Source organism: Typopeltis vanoorti, chromosome 9 (genome assembly GCF_054136105.1).
Source record: "Typopeltis vanoorti isolate ZY-2024b chromosome 9, IOZ_Tvanoo_1.0, whole genome shotgun sequence".
Lineage (NCBI taxonomy): Eukaryota > Metazoa > Arthropoda > Arachnida > Uropygi > Thelyphonidae > Typopeltis > Typopeltis vanoorti.
Genome location: NC_143557.1, coordinates 54,963,688 through 54,983,672, shown reverse-complemented (window position 1 = coordinate 54,983,672; position 19,985 = coordinate 54,963,688). Strand labels below are relative to the sequence as shown.

Sequence of the window (19,985 nt, the reverse complement as noted above, 5' to 3'; positions counted from 1 at the left end):
CTCACACCAAATGGCCTCAAATGTACTCTTTTCTCTATCCTGCATTTCAACTTCTATTCTCCTTGGCTGCAGCTCATCAGCTATCATCAACAATACTCCTCCCCCCATTTTATTCTCCCTGTCATTCCTGAACACACTATACTCATCACATTCAATCCCACTAGCTATATCATCTACAGTCAGCCATGATTCACTAATACCAATAACCTGTGGTCTGGATGTGCCAACCATGGCCAAAAACTCTTCCTTCTTGTTCCTAATACTCCTAGCATTAGTGTACATGAATTTAAGACCCCCCATTAGCCCTAACCCTACCTTGCTTTATATTAACTATCCGATTCTGATTTGTTGTCCTTATTCGCTCGGGAATATTATACTCATTCATACATTCAACTGCCTCCCTAAGGACTGTATATCTACTCCTCCCCCCTTAATAAATCTTGTTTCCCTGATTTTGCACATCCACTACATTCAGCAACACTTTTTCAAGTCTCCTTACACTGTATCCATTCAAATGCACACCATCCATCTTATATAGATCCTTTCGCCCATCGAACTCACTCCACACGTCCACAAATTCCACACCACTCGTCATACATAACCCATGCATAAAGTCATTTGCAATTATGGCCCTCCTTTTAACCATTTCACTGTCATACTGTGGCAAAAGACTAATCATTCTAACTCTCTCACTCTTTTCTTTTGCTACCTCAAACAATTCATTCAGGTCCTCTATCATTTCTATTTTATCTCCTTTCAAATCATTCGCACCTGCCACAACAATCATTTCTTTCACCTATAGACTCAGTTACATCCTTTATGGTCGCACCAGGTTGGTACAATTTTGTCAAATCCTCTACTAACACACCTCATACTAACGAGTCTCCATACAGCACTCTATCCTTCATTTTGTTCATGTTCACACTCATTTGCTTATTTTTCCTATCATACTTTTTATTATTGGCTGTTTCATTCAGTCGACTTTTGCTCATATGCTCTAGCTGCTGTTTTGCCCTTTGTATTGCACCACTCAACAATGCAATCTCACTCACTCATTGCATCTATCTCATCTTTTTTATTCTCTATAAAACCATTAATATGCTCTGGATTAATACTATCATTCACACCCTGACATTTCTCTGGTACAACCTCGCCATTTTTTGTCATATCACTATTTTCTTCATTCTGAAGTTTGACAAAAATATCACACTCACGACCCGAAATACACTTTAATTCCTCATTCTCCCTACATTTTCTACACACATTCACTCCTTTACTATCATCTAACCACACTCCGACCGCACTCCGCAAAGCATACATCTTGCAGATAGTACACTGAATCATCTCCTTTATATTACCGTTCTTGAATAAAGATGGCAAACCATCATTACTGGCCGCCATTTTCCTTCTTACGGGAGCCATACTTACTTCTAACATATTTTATCGAATTATAAAATGAAACACCAAAAACACACAAACAGACACACTAAGATACGCAAGGCAAATAAAACTACGTAATATTCAAGTAATTTTATCAATGATAACTTAAAATAACACTTATCTTATCAGGTGCTTTCAACACACACACATACGACTACGAATCCTCTAGCGGCCGAAGTGGATGTAACATCATGTGGCTCGTTCTAATTTTGAATGATCAATTGTTTGTATTCTACATTATAAAAAATTGTTTTCTGTCAAGCTACTGATGATAGTTTGTTATTTTCAAACTGAGATATCTGGAAGTATATTAAATATATTTTTCTTGTGCTAATATGTGGATAATTGCACATTGTAGATACCTCAGGATTCTTCAACAGGCCACAGAGTCCCAATCCTTATATTTCTGGCATCTCTGAACTGTTTGTTGGTAGAATTTTGAAGAAGTATTATCTCATTCCCACATATTTTCCTATGAAGAAAATTTCTCATCTGTTGCCATCTACAAAAGACAAACTGTCACCTCTATCATTAGCTGCCTTTTACCAGATACCATGTGAATGTAATCTAATGTACTTTGAGCAGATAGGCTATTCTGTGGAAAAAAGAATTAATGAACATCAATATTATATTGAATACATGAAACCTCAAAAGTCTGGTCTCTGACACAACATAGTATTGACACTAAACACAGTATCCAATGGGATGAAGCTCGTCTTCTCCATAGAAGCAGGTTTAAATATAAATGCCTTGTCAAAGAAAGTTGCAAAGCCTTTTTCCATTGGCCAAATCGGAATCGGAATGATGGTCTCTTTCTACCAAAAGTTTGGAAGATTCTTATCTTATGTAACCATCAAAAATAGTTTTAATAATATTATTTGTTAATATTAATTTCTAGCACGTGGCAACAGTTTTTCATTGATAAACCACTGTATGTACCTTGTATTCCCCTTCCTTTAATTTGCTTGTTAATACTCACTGATGATGTACAGTTATTTTCAGTACGAAATGTCTGTACTTGCATTTCATTAAAGTAAATTACTGTGATTATCATGTAATTTATTGTGTACATTCAAGCCACAGGTACCTTTAAAGATTGGATTAGAGATAGTTGTTGCAAGTTTTTCCACTTGGTTATACTATTCATTAAAGATACCAAGCAGTTATATTCTTGGTTTACTCCTTGATCCAAGTGTAAGCAATCTAAACTATCTCTAATCCAGGGTATTTTAATAATAACATGTGACACCTTTTAGTTACTCGTATATGAAAGTATAAACTCTGCATTACTTCAACTTTAGTATCACCTCTTGCTTCCACTGATGAAACCTCAATAAAGGTCGAAACTGGTCTGGGTAGTGACTTTTCCCATTATGCATAGCTTTATACATGTCTGCAAGGAGATGTGCTTTGCATTATGGGATACTAAGGCAAGTGATGTGAAGTCATTAGCTTCTTTATACGAGATGGTTCAGTCGCAAACTTGTTTACTTACACTTGGATAAAGGATTAAACCAAGAATATAATTTATTGGTATCTTTAATTTATAGTATAACCAAGCGGAAAAACTTGCAACATATTCACACATTAATGCTGTTATTTATTTCTTTGTCAGTTCCCAAGCAGCATTTATTTCCTAACAGCTCAATTCCTCATTCCATGCTAAAGCTTCAAGCTGTCTCCTAAGCTTGTCATAATCACCAGCCTTGTACTTTCACATATATCCTTTTTTCACAGAAGTCTGCATACCACTAGCCACAACTCAGGTGATCACTTTGTGATTAGTCTCACCAATGGGAGTAAAGTGTGAAAACCCACTCACAATTACATTGTCTAATGAAATGATCAATCCTCGCTTGCCTTCCTTGACATGCTCCCTGAGATAGCTATCTCTCAAAAACGTGAGAAATTTATTTTTCTTATTCCCAGATTAAGCATACATTAGCAATGATAAGGAAGTACAGTTTGTACTTCCTTATCATTGCCCCATAATCATTGCCACTATTTCCCCTGCTATCATTAGCAGCACCTCCCGCCTCCCTTGTTGTTCTTTCCCTTGAAAAAAAATACTGTATCCTTCCATTTCTATTCCCTTTAGAATATCATATTCCAGTGATTTTATGGCAAATAAACTCAATCAGTGAAACCATTTCATGTCTCTTATTTCTGATAAAAGACTAGAGACCACAGATATGAGGGTCCTGAGAAAGAATAGTTACGTGAACAGATGGCATCAATGACAATATCATATTAAATATTGAGGATATTAGGAAAGAACTTGACATTATTAGCATCCAGAAATGTGTTAGTAGAGCTAATCTTGGGTGGTACGGGCACTTAAACAGAATGAGAGAGGAAATATTATCAAAACAAGTGTTCTCTGCCATGTTGGCAGGAAAAAGATCTAGAGAAAGGCCAAGATATAGGTGGATTGATATAGTAAAAAAGTGAAATATAAGGTGTGATAATGTTGCAGTCTTGACAGATAACAGATTGATTTGGATGAAAATTGTTGATAGGAAGTTAGTAATGATGTTAGTTTTTCATATAGTTGTGGTGGTTTTTCCCTTCCAGTCATTTCCAACCCTAGGTGAATTTGTAGGCATTGCCCACAAAGTGTTCTTGTGAGATTTTTTACAGGTTCAGGTTACTTCACCATTGCTTCCCCCCCCCCCCCCAACCAGTTTTATCTCGGCTTGGGACCAGCATATATGGCTGGGACGTATTCATGTGTGTTCACGGGGCTGGTTTGCCTGTTCTGGGAGAAGAAAAACCTGAGTTTCCAGGTGAAAAGACCTCTTACCTCCATATGAGACTGGCTAACTCACCTTTCTTTCAAAAGAGACCAGATAAAGGTTCCTTAGGAATCGAACCCAGGTCTTTCCGACCAATAGGCTTTATCTATACTGACTGAGCTATGGAGGCCTTCTTCATGTAGTACTATCCTAATATCCTGTACACATATATCCTTGAGAGTATATGCCTAAAATTTGATGATGATGAGCAGCTCTATCTCTTCAATACCATCCTCCTGATTTCTCACTTCATCTCTTGCTTCTGATATCTTGCACGCATCACACACACACTGTACTTCCATCTATCAACACTTTTTCCAGTGCACACACTCCAAAGCAATTCAAATGCAACTCATCATGCTTGTGATTCCATTTTTTTCCTGAAACACATGCAGTAATCCACAAACTATACTTCCTTATCCTCACACATCTCTTCTAGCATGCCATTCATGATTTTGGCTTTTCATCTCAACTCGTCCTACCTCGGCAACACACTTACAACCTTTCCCACTACACTATTATCTTTTACTCTTCTAGGTTGGTCGATTGGTAGAGCTTCTGCTACTAATGGCTCGCGAAAAAGTTTATCGGGTTTGAGTGCAATTAGTAGTTAGAAGGGGACCAATCGTTCGATGGTGTTGGCACATTCTCCCTCGATGAGTCTTTGAACTCCCTGGAGGTGTCACATAATAATAATAATAACCTCTTGATATTCTCCTTCACATGCTCCTTATGTTCACTTAAATCTTTTGTCCCCATAACCACCACTAACTCTTTTGCTTGTTTCTTCCTTATGTCCAATGCCTGAATTATCCTACTCATTCTCCCTTCTGGATAGCAGACCCTATGGACTCTCTCGTTAAATAATCCTGTAAGTATGGAATCTCCATACTTACACTGCCATCCTGGAATCACTTGTTACCTCTTTTACTCTTTTCTCTTTCATTCTGTTCTTTTGCACTCTTTTATTAGTTTCCATTAAACATCTAATATTGCTCTGCATATTCCTCATTTTATTTTTCATTTTCAATAACTGTTTCATCAAATCTTGCATTCTTACAGTTTCACTCTCTGTCACTCCAGTAGTTTTGCTACCTCTCATTCTGCTGCACCTTCCATTTCCTCATTCATACTTTCTTTCATTCCCTTTTCAGTAACTTTCACTTTTACATTCTTGTGATCTTTTATTCCCTCAGTAGAATCCAGGAATCCTTGAAATGACACAAAATACTAGCTTCTGTGTCATTTCCATTTCTTTCCTTTACACCATCTATTATCTTTTCAGTTATTTTATCTCGAGGTCTAATATCACGTTATCTTAATTTCTCATTGTTTCCTTTGATTAATTTCCAATGATCTGCTTGTTTGGCTAATATAAGCATTTATCAGTGTGCAGCAAGTTTTCTAGGCTGTTGTATTTTTGATAAATCATGAGAACTGCAGTGTAAATGGGATTACCTAGCAAGTGACCAAAATGTGATCTCACTTGTGTTATCTCAGCCATGTCAGCCTTTAAGAAAACATCATCTTATATGGGATAAATACACACCCTGCTTATACTATACTGTAAAATACAAGACTTACACTATTCAGACTATATGTCATAACCTTTTAACAATAAATGGTGTACAATGAGACTGAGATTCCTAAATTGACCTAGAAATGCTATGATTAAAATAAATAATAAATAAAAAATAAACAAATACAAATATACCATATAATAAGTTTTAAAAGAGGTATACCATAAGTAGACGACATATCGATACAAAATTAATAACGAAAACTCACATGCAAAGATTATTTAATAGTATAATTTTCGCTTAAAATGTACAAGCATCTTTAGTACATTTTAAGCTCAAATTAAACAATAACTGGCAATTCCAAAAAGTGCCACCTAAGTAGCTGGTGTAAGATAATTAAAAAGGTTAATAAATTTCCTAACAAAAAAAAATGTGTACAATAAAAAGTTAGGAAAGATTAGCTGATTTATAAAGTACTATCCCCCATAAAGGGAATAGACGTAAGCCGCCTGATCTGTTTAAGTTAGGAGAATGAAGAAAATTTTCACGTTTCTTTATAAAGGCATTCCATGAGGAACCGACTTTTGTGAAGGACTGTTGTCTTTCTCCAATGAACTCTATGTCTAGTGAAGATGGCATGTTCTGCAAGTCCAGACTTTTCAGGTTTAAAGTATTCAATATAAGATTGGTGTTCTTCTAGCCGAATAGAGGTGGATCTTCCTGTTTGTCCGAAATAAGATAATCCACAAGAGCACGGAATCTGGTAGACACCTGGATAATTAGGGTGTGGAAGCTTGTCCTTAGGAGAAGTGAGAAAGGTGGAGATTTTGTTAGGAAATTTATTGACCTTTTTATTTATCTTATACCAGCTACTTAGGTGGCGCTTTTTGGAATTGTTGGTTATTGTTTAATTTGAGCTTAAAATGTACTGAAGATGCCTGTGACACACAGGCGAAAATTATATTATTAAATAATCTTTGTACGTGAGTTTTCCATTATTAATTTTGTATCGATACCATATAATGTATTCTCGGTTCATGGATAGCAGAAGTTTCACAACTATACTTGAACACATTTTAACTGTGTTTCACACAGATCCACCTTTTTTGATGTTTATATAATAATTACATTGAAAACGATAATAAATATAAGTACAGATTTTGATTATATAATGTTTCAATGTTCTAGATATGGTGAAGTTTTAAAGCATGTTACATCTCTTATACCTGAAATTGGTAACCTGACCAAAAATAATAGTCAAGCCACGGAACAAATTTGGAATTCTTTATTGAATTACTTATCTCCACAGTTACCAGGTAAGTATGCAAATATATTTGAAAGGAATTAAATACCTCTTACATATGTTTTTTTTTTCTGAATTAAAATGAGTTATCCTTTTATTAATAGTATTATTAACCATTTCTCCAAAGAGCTCACTAATGATCACTGAATATGTCTGTTGTTTCTTGACTTAATAGTATTTCTTTTGTCATCTGTTCTGTCAACCATTCCATTTCCCCATCATGTTAGATGTCTCTCCTGCTCCTCCAGTTTTGAAAAAATCACCTTGACTGCTTTTACTCCTTATCCTTGAAGTCTGATTTTCTGCATTCAGACTACCCAAACAAAGAATTTTTTTTTGTGACTTGAATGTCCACAACCTCAACTGTCTTCTATTTTTCTTAATTCCACTGTTCAATCTGAAACAGAGGTTCAGGTATTTTCTGTGAGCAATAATCCAATGCAAATGGTGCATCTTCAAGCTAAAATACCATACAACTCTCTCCACTTACCCAGCTCTCTTGAATTTTTCTTTTTCTCTTCTGTAGAAGTAATTTCTGTCAGTAACCATAATCTTGTGCATGTTTTATCACCTGTTGAATGTCCTTTCCCTCAGTCATCCTCAGGCTGGTTTACTTTGAAATTGAAATGTTGTCAAATAGGATGACCTTTTCCTTTTCATTGCCAGATTAGTGTTTCCACTCTACATATCTAGTCATTTGTTCTGAGTGAGTTTTAGAAATTATATGAGAACAAAACATTTCAATTTCCTCCTCCATCCAAAATTGTCATCTATTACCTAAGCATGTCTTTTCCAACAAACATGCCAAAGCAATCATGGGGGAGGGGAACAGCATATCACAAGTTGCTTGAGGAAAAAACCCAGCTTCATTCTAAGCCTGCAACTATCAACACATTTAAATATGACTTGAAACATCTAAATGCAGAAAACTTGCCTCTGGCATGCATGAAAACCATGCTTTCACCTGTCCATTTGTCTTTCCACCTCTCTTTCTATACCAGACAGCATTGTGTAACACACCTAATGACCAAGCCAACCTAAATGAATAAGACAGTCATATACAACCATACCAGAAACAGTGCACAGCATGCTTCTTATGGCCTTTCTGGAGAAAGACAGAAAATAATCTTTATAATGTAAACACCACAAGATTGTGGTGTTTACATTATCAAGATTCTCTGGTTGTGAGTATCAGTCCATTCCAAAAGAAGGATATATAGGACTATCATCAAACTATTGTTGATCCATTATCTGAACTTCGCTTTCTTTACAATAATGGAAAAGATGATTCACTGTGAACTTCTTCACAATCACTTGGAGACTCAAAAGCTAATCAATGACCACATAATGACTAGTACAAATTCTACCCTAAGTTTACAGCTGATTTCATTATCTTTTCTATGACCCACCTCTGGACTTGTGCTGTAGAAAGATTTAAAAAAAAAAAAAAAATAGTGATATTATTGCTCTTGGCATTTACAGGGCATTTGATGAGAAAGGATCTTGCATATAGCAGTAAAACTGCTAGTCTGCTTCTATGATTTGTGATCAGGAAGGCGGCTTTTCTCTCTGGTTATTTACTGCATATAATGGTGGATGGCTTTCTCTCTTCTGATTTCTCTAACAATATAGGAGAGCCTCAAGCTCTGCACTATTTCTCCAGTAAATGTTTTCTCACTGATCTCAAATTCTATCCATAGTTTTTAATTATTATTATTATTATTATTATTATTATTATTATTATTATTATTATTATTATTATTATTATTCAGGCTCCATAGAGTCAAAAGACTCATTGTGGGAGGTACTTCCCAGGAAACACAAAGTCTGTCATACCACTCCTTGAACTCATTCACTGTTCAGAAACCACCCCTCACCCTCTTGCTCATAGCTTTTGTAATTTCCAGGAATGACACTTTGTCATCGCTCCTTCCCACTGTTCCACCAAGTGAAAGAATTCCCATTGTCAACCCTGTAACTACCTCTCAACAGTTTAAAAGTCTCACTCATATCACCTCTCTTCCTTCTATCTACCAAACTCTGTAGTTCACATTCCCTCAGCTGATACTCATAACTAACATTGTACAGTCCTGAAACCATCTTTGTTATCTGGCTCTGTATGCTTTCCACAGTTTATTTATCCCATTCAAATCCTGGGGACCAAATTTGAGAATAATAATCTAAGTGTGGTCTGACCAGGGTCTTATACAATGGAACGATAATTATTTTATCTCTGCAGGTCATCATCCTTCTCAGTATTGCAGCAATCCTCTGGGTTACCTTCACCACCTTTGCAATATATTTCTAAATTTCGGGTTTCTATCAGTCATCGCCCCCAGATCTCTTGTCGTCCCTACATCCTCCAGTAAAACTCATCCAATTGATTATGCAGCCTCTCATCAATGTATCTCAAACTTCAAGACTTTACATTTTGCTGCATTAAACCGATACCTCCATTCATTCACACACCTTTCTGGTTTATTCAAATCCTCTTGCAGGGCTGTCACATCTGCACTATTACTAATAACCCTCCCAGTTTCACATCATCTGCAAACAACTGAATATCCCCCCCTTGCAATCCATTGACAATGTCATTGATATAAAGGTTAAACAATACAGGTCCCAGTGCAGAGTCCTGTGGGAACCCACTTGTAACCTTCTGCTCCCTTGATATTGCCCCACCATACACAACTCTCGGATACCTATCAGACAGCCAGTCCGGAATCCAGTTGACTAACCCTGACATCTAAACCCATGTGCTGCAACTTAAATATCAGCTTATCATGTGGCACCCTATCAAATGTCTTTGCAAAAAAAAAAAAAAAATGGCAGCATATACCTTTCCCTCATCAACTGCTCTTGTCACTTTATTATAAAAGGCAATCATATTACTAAAGGAAATGTGCCCCTTAACAAATCCATGTTGATTCTCACAGATAACATTACACTTATCTGCCCAATGCTGTATATGGTTCCTCACAAATTTTTCCAAAATCTTAACAACTACTGATGAAACACAAACTGGCCTATAATTAAACACTTCCAGTTTGCTACTGCCCTTGTGCAATGGCACTATCTTACCTTCCTTCCATTCCTTGGGTACCTTTCCCACAGGCAGACTTTTATTGAAGAGCCAGGTCAATTGAGCTGTTAGTTCTTTAGCACATTCTTTCAAAACCCATGGTGAAATGCCATCCAATCCCACAGTGTTACTGACATCCAGAGCTCAGTATTTGGAACACACTCTCCTTTTGCACCTCTATACCTTGAACCTGCCCTGTCCCTGTAGTATTAAAACTTACTTCTCCATGATGAAATACTCAAACAGAATGTTCATTGAACAACTCCACTATATGCTCTTCATCAGTAACTCTATTCCCATTTTTATCCCACAATGTCATTCTTTCACAATCATTTCTCCTCCTGCCACATAGCTAAAAAATTCCCTAGGATTTCTTTGGATCTTAGTGCCAATCTCTTCTCATATTCCAGTTTCACCCCAATTACCATACTAGTCATTCTCTTGGCCTGAGTCTTATATTCTTTATGCATCTGGTCTCTACTTCCTCTCCTTATATCTCTCCCATAACCTCTTTTTCAGCTGCAGTTCCTGTTTGATATTGTTTGTCATATACTTTACACCAAATTGTGTTCGCTTCTTCACTATGGAATACAGCTTGCTATTGCTGCTAGCAAATATTCCTTCACAATTTCCCAAGGACTAATGATATCTCGGCCTTCCAATTCCTCCCTTCATAGAACTGCCCCAAGTTGATTCTAAGACTTATAATTACCCACCTTATATGGGAATCATCACTGTTATTATCAGCTTTTCTGATGCTATGACCAAATCCAAAACTTTTGAACCTCTTGTTCCCTCTACTACATAAGGAATAAGGAAATGTTCCATTCCCTTATTCCTTACACTCATTTTCCTATTCTTATACTGCTTATGCTGATTATACTCAACTTATACTGCTGTAGTTAAAACTCTCATAACCGTCATTCTTCTTGCACTTGCCAAGCTAAACAGCCGAAACATTACCTGCTCCCCCACCCTCTGTGCTCCTTGGCTTCTTGTAACAACCTACTAAATATCCTGTTTTGCCCACCTTACACCATATGCTTTCAAAAATCATTAGTGTCACTGCCTTCCAAAGCCTCCACTCTTAGAGGACTTAAGTCATCACTTATCATAAGCCGTACTCCACCACCCTTTCCCTTCCTATCCTGGTGAAAAATGCTGTACCCTGCTACTTCTATTCCTGTTATTCAACCTTTGTCAAACATGTCTCAGAGATCCCAATCATCTTTGGTCATGCTTGTGCTATCACCTCTTCCAATTCATATCCTTTATTCTGCATACTCCTGGAATTAGTATAAAGCATAAATATGTCACTGCTTCTATACCAATCATTATCCTCTCCAGACTCTTTTTTTTCCCTGAAGAAAGTATGCTCATATCTTCTACTTGTTGGACATCACTCAAATATCCCAAGGTTGAAGATTTTCTATAACCAGTGCTTTAAATACTAATCTCCAGTCTTCGAGGGTGATGACAACCTAATAATCTTCATTTCATAGCCCCTGTCTTTTTTTGTTTTTACTCACAAAAAAACTATCTTACTTCATCTCCCATTATTTATGACGATACCTATACTGACTAGAAATAACCATATTTCTCTCTTTTTTTTGGTTGACATTTACCTTCAGCTTTCTTTGTAACATCTTATCATGTCTGTATCTTACTCACTGTCTGTTCAAACTTGATATCCTTTTCTATTCAAATTGTAAAAACATCTTAATTATTTCACCTGACTAGCTAGTATGCACTAATCCCAAATCCATCAGCCCTTAGAATACTGTTCTCATGTTAGGGATGGTTTGCTAAAAATTCTCGATGCTCTCCAAAAGATAGCACTTTGGCTGATTGATTTTCCTTTCTCTCTCTCTCTCTCTCTCTCTCTCTCTCTCTCTCTCTCTCACACACACACACACAACATATATAGTTGCTCTCATGGCCTTGGTCACTTCAGTAGTAATACCAGACACTACTCACTCTAGCAGCTGCCTAACATTCATTTACAGCTTGGCTGATAATCCACTAAACATGCTTTTCCCACTCCTCTTTCAATCCATCTGTCTTCGTTCTTTGGAGCAGTCTTCATCATGAAGTATATCTCAGGATTATAACTTTTAGCTCTTAAAAATATTGATAAATTTGTTCCCTCTTAATTCCTGCTCTCTGTCTCTCTCTCTATCTCTTACATGCAACATTAGTTGTGTGTCAGAATCTATATCACCAATGTGATATAGATTCTGAAACTACTTATGAGTGGGATTCTTATATTGAAAAATAACTATTGAAATAAGAACTGGAAGAGAACAATAGTGCTATATTTTAAATAAACCTAAATGATACTTGCCTCAATAGCAAATATAACTTCAATGTTTCTAATTATAATCTTAATCACTTTGTAATGAGTCAAGTGCCAGTCCATGTACTTGATATTACAGTTCATCAGAAGGGTCTTCTAGTTGGGCATGAATGGGACTCTGTGAGGGTCAGTAAAGTTTTTCACGTCATTTGCCTGAAACCCTCTGAGTAGCAGTATGACATGATGTATTATCATGTTAAAAGAGACATGGATCTGTTCTGTAAAACTGCTTCAACTTAAGGAATCATGCATTATCTAGAAGTATTGCCTGTCCACATATTATTCATTCTCCAAGGAGCTACAGACAAAGGTCCAACTGCATACCAGAAAAATAGCTGTAAAACATCATACCTTCAATGCCAGACTTCACAGTTGGAATGATACATTTAGATATAGTACATTCTCCAGGTATTTAAATTACACCAACCATCTAATTCATAAGAGGTATGGTGTGATTTGTTGCTCTATGTCACAGATTCATAGTGCTTTTTAGGCTAACCATGATGTTCTTTATGCTAGTGTAGTCAGGATTGCCATGGTTGATGTTTGGCTTATATATACTTGTCTTTCCTTAGAGATTGAGACTGCATAGCTCTTTGCATAGTGTGATATTGCTAACCGAAAACTCTTGTAGCTTCTTTGAACTCCTTCTCTTAGCTGAGATTTAACCACATCTAATGGTGTTACCTACCAATTGATTTTGGGAGATTCAGATTTTTTTTTTAATGTCACAAACAGATAGACCATTAATATGGCATCTTAAGTTCTTTTACTGTGACACTATACATTATCTTTGAAAAAGTTGCCACTAGAGGACTATATGGTTATGTCATGTTTGTGGATCGCTCCTGAACAGATAAGTGATATTTTGAGCAAAAGTTGATGAATTTGCATAGTATTTACATAGTATTGTTTACTTTTAGTATTTTAGAGTGTCTGGGTGATTTTTGTGTGTTTTTTGAGTATTTTAATAGTAGATTGATAGATACGATTATCTGTGCACCTGACTCCCATAAAGAGGAATACAAAGATGGCGTCCAGGTCGCCATATTTGTCTAAAAATCTTAACTTAAAGGATTTGATTCGGTGTACCGTTTGCGAATTGTATGCATTGAGGAGAGCGGTTGGAGTCTGGTTAAACAACAATAGTGGAGTGAATGTGTGCAAAAAGTGTAAAGAATGTGAGGATTTATAGTGCTTCAGGTCATGTGAGTGATATCGATGAAAGTGAGAATCTAGATAACAGTGATATTCGAGGTATGAATGATGATATTTGCGAGGTAGTACCTGATAGCTGTGAGAGTGGCGTTGAAAGTGAGAATGAAGGTAAACATACAGAACGATTGAATGAATCATCAGAGAATAAAAATGATGACACTGACCCAATGAGTGAGATCGCATCATTACATGGAGCAATACATAGGGCAAATCAGCAGCTGGAGCCTTGGCAAAAATGTTTAACAAGCGTACCGACTAATAATCGGCAAAAGTATGATAGAAAAAATAAAGGTATGATAGTGAGTGTAAACAAAATGAAAGAGCATGTGTTGTATGGAGATTCCTTAGTAAGAGGTGTGTTAGTTGAGAGTTTAACAAAATCATACCAACCCGGTGCGAATGTTAAGAATGTAAGCGAGTCAGTTAGAATGCAAAAGCAGCAGGTGAAAGAATTGAGAGTGGTGGCAGGTACAAATGATTTGAAAGGAAACAAAAAGGCTATGAGTGAGGATGTGAAGGAATTGCTTGAGGCAGCAAAAGAGAAGAGTGAGAGAGTTAGGATGGTGAGTCTGTTGCCATGGTATGACAGTGAAGAGTATAGAAGGAGGGCCATAATTGCTAATGACTTTATGCGTGAATTATGTTTGATGAGTGGTGTGGAATTTGTGGAATGAGCTTGATGGGCAAAAGGATTTATATAAAATGGATGGTTTACATTTGAATGGATTTGGTTTACGGAGACTTGAAAAGGTGTTGTTGAATGTAGTGGAAGTGAATGTACAGAATCAGGGAAACTAGAGTTATTAAGGGGGTGGAGTAGATATGCAGATTTTAGAGAGACAGTTCAGTATGTAAATGTGTGTAATATGCCCATGCGAGTAGGAAAGACCACTAATCAGAATGGGATAGTTATTATAAGGCATCAAAATAGGGATGGGACAAATCGGCTTCTGCAATTCATGTATACAAATGCCAGAAGTATTAGAAACAAGAAGGAAGAATTTTCGGCCTTGGTTGGCACTTCCAGAGCACAGGTTATTGGCATTAGTGAAACATGGCTGACAGAAGATGACACAGCTAGTATGATTGAATGTGATGGATATCGTATGTTCAGGAGTGACAGGGAGAATAAAATGGGGGGAGGAGTGTTATTGATGATAGCTGATGAGCTACAGCAAAGGAGAATAGAATTGGAACTGCAGGATAGAGAAAAGAGCACATTTGAGGCTATTCGGTGTGAGATTGAAACTAGCAGAACAAAATATACAGTTGGGTGCTGCTATAGACCAGGTGATGGAATAGATGGTGGAGATAATATTATTATTATTATTATTATTATTATTATTATTCTGATACCTCCAAGGAGTCCGGAGACTCATCGCGGGAGGACATCTTCAACTATCTCTACACCTTACCTCTACTACGAATCAACGCCATCTACCGCCCACCTCCAACACCACCACAACTAGTAATTTTTGTCTGTAAACTGCGTGTGTTCTGAAGGGCCGATTTGTATGTATGCGGGATGAAAAACCTGAGTTTCCGGGAGAAAAAACCCTGCTACCTCCGTATGAGATCGGCTAACTCACCATCGATTGAAATCGACCAGATAAAGATTCCTCCCGTCGCGACGAGAATCGAACTTAGGCCTATTCCAATTGAAGGGCGCAATGTACCGTCGTTCTTCCAATTGCGCTACGGAGGTGCTTAATATGCATAAGCAAATAGAAGAAATGAGTGGAAGGAGGGTAATTATTATGAGAGATTTCAACTATGGTAACATTGATTGGAAGGAGGAGAGGACACATGGGAGGAAGGAATTGGATTTTATGGGGTTATTAAGGGATAACTATCTGCAACAGCATGTAATGGAAAATACTAGGGGTCAGAGAGTGCTTGACCTGGTAATTGCATCTGAGAATTTGGCTGTAAGGAATTTGACCACGTTGCCACCAGTTGGTGAGAGTGATCATAGGGTCTTGACTTGGGAGGTAGCTAAAGGTGTGGAATTTACAATTAAGACAGGGTACATGTGGAATTATCGTGCTGGTAAGTATGACAAGCTTAGGAGATTGATTGGTTCAGTGCCATAGCATGTACAACTGCAAGGGCTAGAAGTTGATGGTGCATGGAGGCGGTTAAGAAATGTTTGCATGAAGCAATGGCTGACAGTATACCTAGAATCCGAATAATAAAACAAGCAGGGGTTAAATGGATGAATAACACGATTAAGCTTGAGCTGCAAAAAAAGAAACAACTATGGAGGGAATTTAAGGAGAAAGGTGACCAGCAGGCACATGAACGGTATAAAGTGCAGACCAGATATGTTGCAAGTAAAAGAAGAAATGTATATGGCAGAATGATTTTAAAGAATGCCGATCGTAGGGAGGTAACTGAATCAGTTGATATAGGTGAATTACTGAGCGAGCACTTTACAAGAATATATCTTCCAAGTGGTGACATTGCAGAAATGAATGATCCAATGGATTATACAGGAATTGTGGTGAATGAAGTGGAGGTGAGTAATCTATTGCAAAACCTCAATGTCAATACATCTGTGGGATTGGATGGTATACCAGCTCATGTCGTACGTGAAGTGGCTAAAGAATTGTCAGTACCCTTGACCATTTTGTTTAATTTGAGTCTCGGATCTGGGTTAGTCCCGAGGGAGTGGAAAGAGGGGTAAATAGTTCCTCTGCATAAAGGAGGTTCCAAGACTGCTGTTGTAAATTACTGACCGATTAACATATCAGGAATCGTTGTCAAGGTCTTGGAGAAATTAGTCGAGAGAAGAATACAGCATTGGATAGATGAAAATGGGATACTGTATGGTGGACAACATGGTTTTGTGAAGGGTAGATCATGCCTCAGTAACTTGCTCCCTTTTTATAACACAGTGACAGCTCAACTGGATAAGGATAATGGGTTTACAGTGATTCTACTGGACCTTGCCAAGGCCTTTGACAGGATACCACATGGAACTCTAATCAGTAAACTGGAGCAGATGGGGATGGATATAGGGTTGGTGAGATGGATAAGAGGGTGGTTGATGGAGAGATACCAGAGAGTGGTTTATTCAGGAGTAGAGTCCAAAAGACAGCTCGTGACTAGTGGTGTGCCGCAGGGCTCTGTTCTTGGACCACTGCTTTTCAATTTGTTCATCAATGATATAGGAAAGGATCTGAGAGGAAGTGTTCACTTGTTTGCTGATGATCCAAAGCTGGGTAGAGCAATTGTGAGTGCACAGGATGTCAAAATTTTGCAGGATGATTTGGATAATTTGGAGGACTCGGGTAGGGAAAATGGATGTCAATTCAATGTGGCAAAGTATAAGGTTATGCATTTTGGAGTGAAAAGATTAGCAGCAGTATATCACATTGGTGGAACCGTACTCCAGGAGATTGATGAGGCCAGGGATTTTGAAGTGTTGGTGGAAAGGGAGTTGAAGATTTGTGGGTTGCAAAAATTGGTTGATAGGTGGAAAAGGGGTGATATGATTGAGACATTCAAATTACTGAAGGGTTTCTATAAGATTAATCCAGAAGATATTTTTGAGAATAGGACTGGTGGTGGGAGGACTAGGGTCCATACATGGAAGCTGGGCAAGAATGTGGTTAGCAGGGGTGTTAGAGTTAGGCTTTTTACTTGGAGAGTGGTGAATGAGTGGAATAAGCTGCCAGAGTCTGTTATGGGTACTATAACCATGAATGAGTTCAAGGCAAATTATGATAGATACTGTGTGAATGTCGAATAGTTGTTCTTGACATGATGATAGGGCCTCCCTCAATGAGTCTGTCGACTCCTTGGAGTTGCCCGAAATAATAATAATAATAATAATAATAATAATAATAATAATTATTATAATAATTTTGAGTTAGAAAGTTTTTTACCTTGGGTTTATTATAATGTTAAGGATACCAAGAAATTTTACTTGATTTTAATCCTTTTCCCAAGTAAGCAAAAAACAAAGTTTTGTGTGTGAAATATATTCACATCTGAGCTACTTGTATATAGAGGCTAATGACTTCATATCATTTGCCTTATGCATTATCCCATAATGCAAAGCATCCCCCTTTTGGGCATGTATAATGAATGCACAATGGGAGGGGTCACTATCCAGACTGGTTTCGACCTTTATTGAGATCAGAGATATATGACTTCTGCATTACTTCAACTTTGGTATCTCTCCTGGGTTTGGCTCCCACTGATGAGACCTCAATAAAGGTCGAAACAGGTCTGGGTAGTGACCCTTCCCATTATGCATTGCATTATACATGCCCGAATGAGTGTGCTTTGAATTACGGGATGCATACTAAGGCAATCGATATGAAGTCATTAGCCTCTATATACAAGCAACTCAGACATGAATATATTTCAAAACTTTTTTACTTACTTGGGAAAAGGATTAAAACCAAGTATAAAATTTCTTGGTATCTTTAACTTATAATAAACCCAAGATAAAAAACTTTCTACATCTTTCTCTCAACCACATATTTTTATATTAATAAGGTGAAGCACCTTTTGTCTACTTGTATATGAGATATATATGACTTCTACATTACTTCAACCTTGTTGTCTCTCCTGGGTCTCGTTCCCACTGACGAGACCTCAGTAAAGGTCGAAACTGGTCTGGGTAGTGGCCCCTCCCTTAATGCATAGCATTATACATGTTCACAAGTGATGAGAACTTAGTCCACCTTTACCACAGTTGCATCAGTCCTGAAGATACTTCAGGCACAAACATTGTTTGTTTGCACTTGGATAAGGGATTAAACTAAATTTATTATTTCAACAAAGTATATAAATGTGTGCTAAAACATATTTAGAATAAATTTTATAATATATGTTTAAATAATATAAAAGTTGTATTCCTGGATTCTATAGGGATGAAGAAGTGGTTGAGAGGATCCAGAGGCAAATGACAATGATTGTGGTAGGTCTGTGGAATGCTTCCTATGAGAATAGAGTGAAGGGCTTCAAAAATTAGCTGATAGATTAAAGAATAGGAGACATGATAGAAGTATATAAGTTAATGAAGGGGTTTTATAGGATCAGCTGATGATTTTTTTTTTTTCATTACATGGCAGGAAGGGAGAGAACAAGGGATCATCCCTGGAAATTGTATAAGAGTATACTTAGCAAGGGTTAGGACTAGATTTTTTGAGGGTGGAATGGGTTGCTAGAAGTGGTTATTATTATTACATGACACTTCCAGGGAGTCCAAAAACTCATCGAGGGAGGGACTCCTACTCTTCAACTCTCTGCCCCCACCACTCAGTCCAACTACAATGAACTGCAACTGCCATCATCATCATCATCATCATCTACCACCCACCACCCACCACCACCACCACTAGTATTTTCACAGACAATCACAAACATCCATGTGCCCATGGCAGGATTTGAACCCACAGCCTTTTGGCTGGAGAGTGGATACACTAACCACTTGATCAACCATGCCAGGATAGAAGGCATTGATTGCTTTAAAAGATTTTTTCAAAATTTAAAATGTGTGTTGATAAAATCATGTAGCAAAGAGTTATATTCTGATAAAATAAAACCACTGTTGAGTTTAGTTTTGCTTTTATTATCCTATTTTATATTTATATTAATATTTTATTTTTCTTATTTTAGTGTTTGCTAAAATAGCAGAAATTGTTAAAAGTGCTTCATCTGTTAGAAAGGCTCTAGAAATGAATTCCACTCTCATTACTGGAGATATGATTGATGCTTTAATGAATACATCAATTAATTTAAGCTGGGTATGTAAAATATCCATTTTTAGTTTGTTTTCATATCAGTTTCTATTTTAGCTGACAGTTATAATTTCTTTGATTTTAATTAAAAGCAGGGATTTTCAGCATCACTGCAAGCAGATTCCTTGAGATTATTATTATTTCATGACACCTCCAAGGGCTCATTGTGGAAGGACACACTACTGGACTACGTCACTGTCTCCCTTACTTAGTCTCCAACAACATAATACTACTACCATCAACCCACCGCACCATCTACCACCCACTGCTACTACCACTAGTATATATTGTTTGCAAATTGTGTCTTCTCATGGCCGATTTGCCTGTATACAGGATGAAAAACCCTAATTTCCAGGTCTCTGCTACTTCTGTATGAGATCAGCTAACTCGCCTTCAATTGAAAAAGCCCATATAAAGATTTCTCTCATCATGATGAGAATCAAATTTTGTTCTTTTCAAATTGGAGGGCGCAATGTACCATTGTTCTGCCATTTGTGATATGGAGGCACTTATGA

At 37.2% G+C, this 19,985-nt stretch overlaps 1 protein-coding gene across 1 annotated transcript in view; it reads left to right on the top strand.

Moving 5' to 3' along the window:
* The window catches only part of LOC150103058 (uncharacterized), a 209,434-nt gene that overhangs the window by 137,994 nt on the left and 51,455 nt on the right, over positions 1-19,985 (top strand). Inside the window, exons 10-11 of the mRNA XM_090398069.1 lie at positions 6,944-7,071; positions 19,349-19,476. Of these exons, the coding sequence (XP_090254195.1) occupies positions 6,944-7,071; positions 19,349-19,476 (256 nt within the window). The remainder of the gene's footprint in view (positions 1-6,943; positions 7,072-19,348; positions 19,477-19,985) is intronic.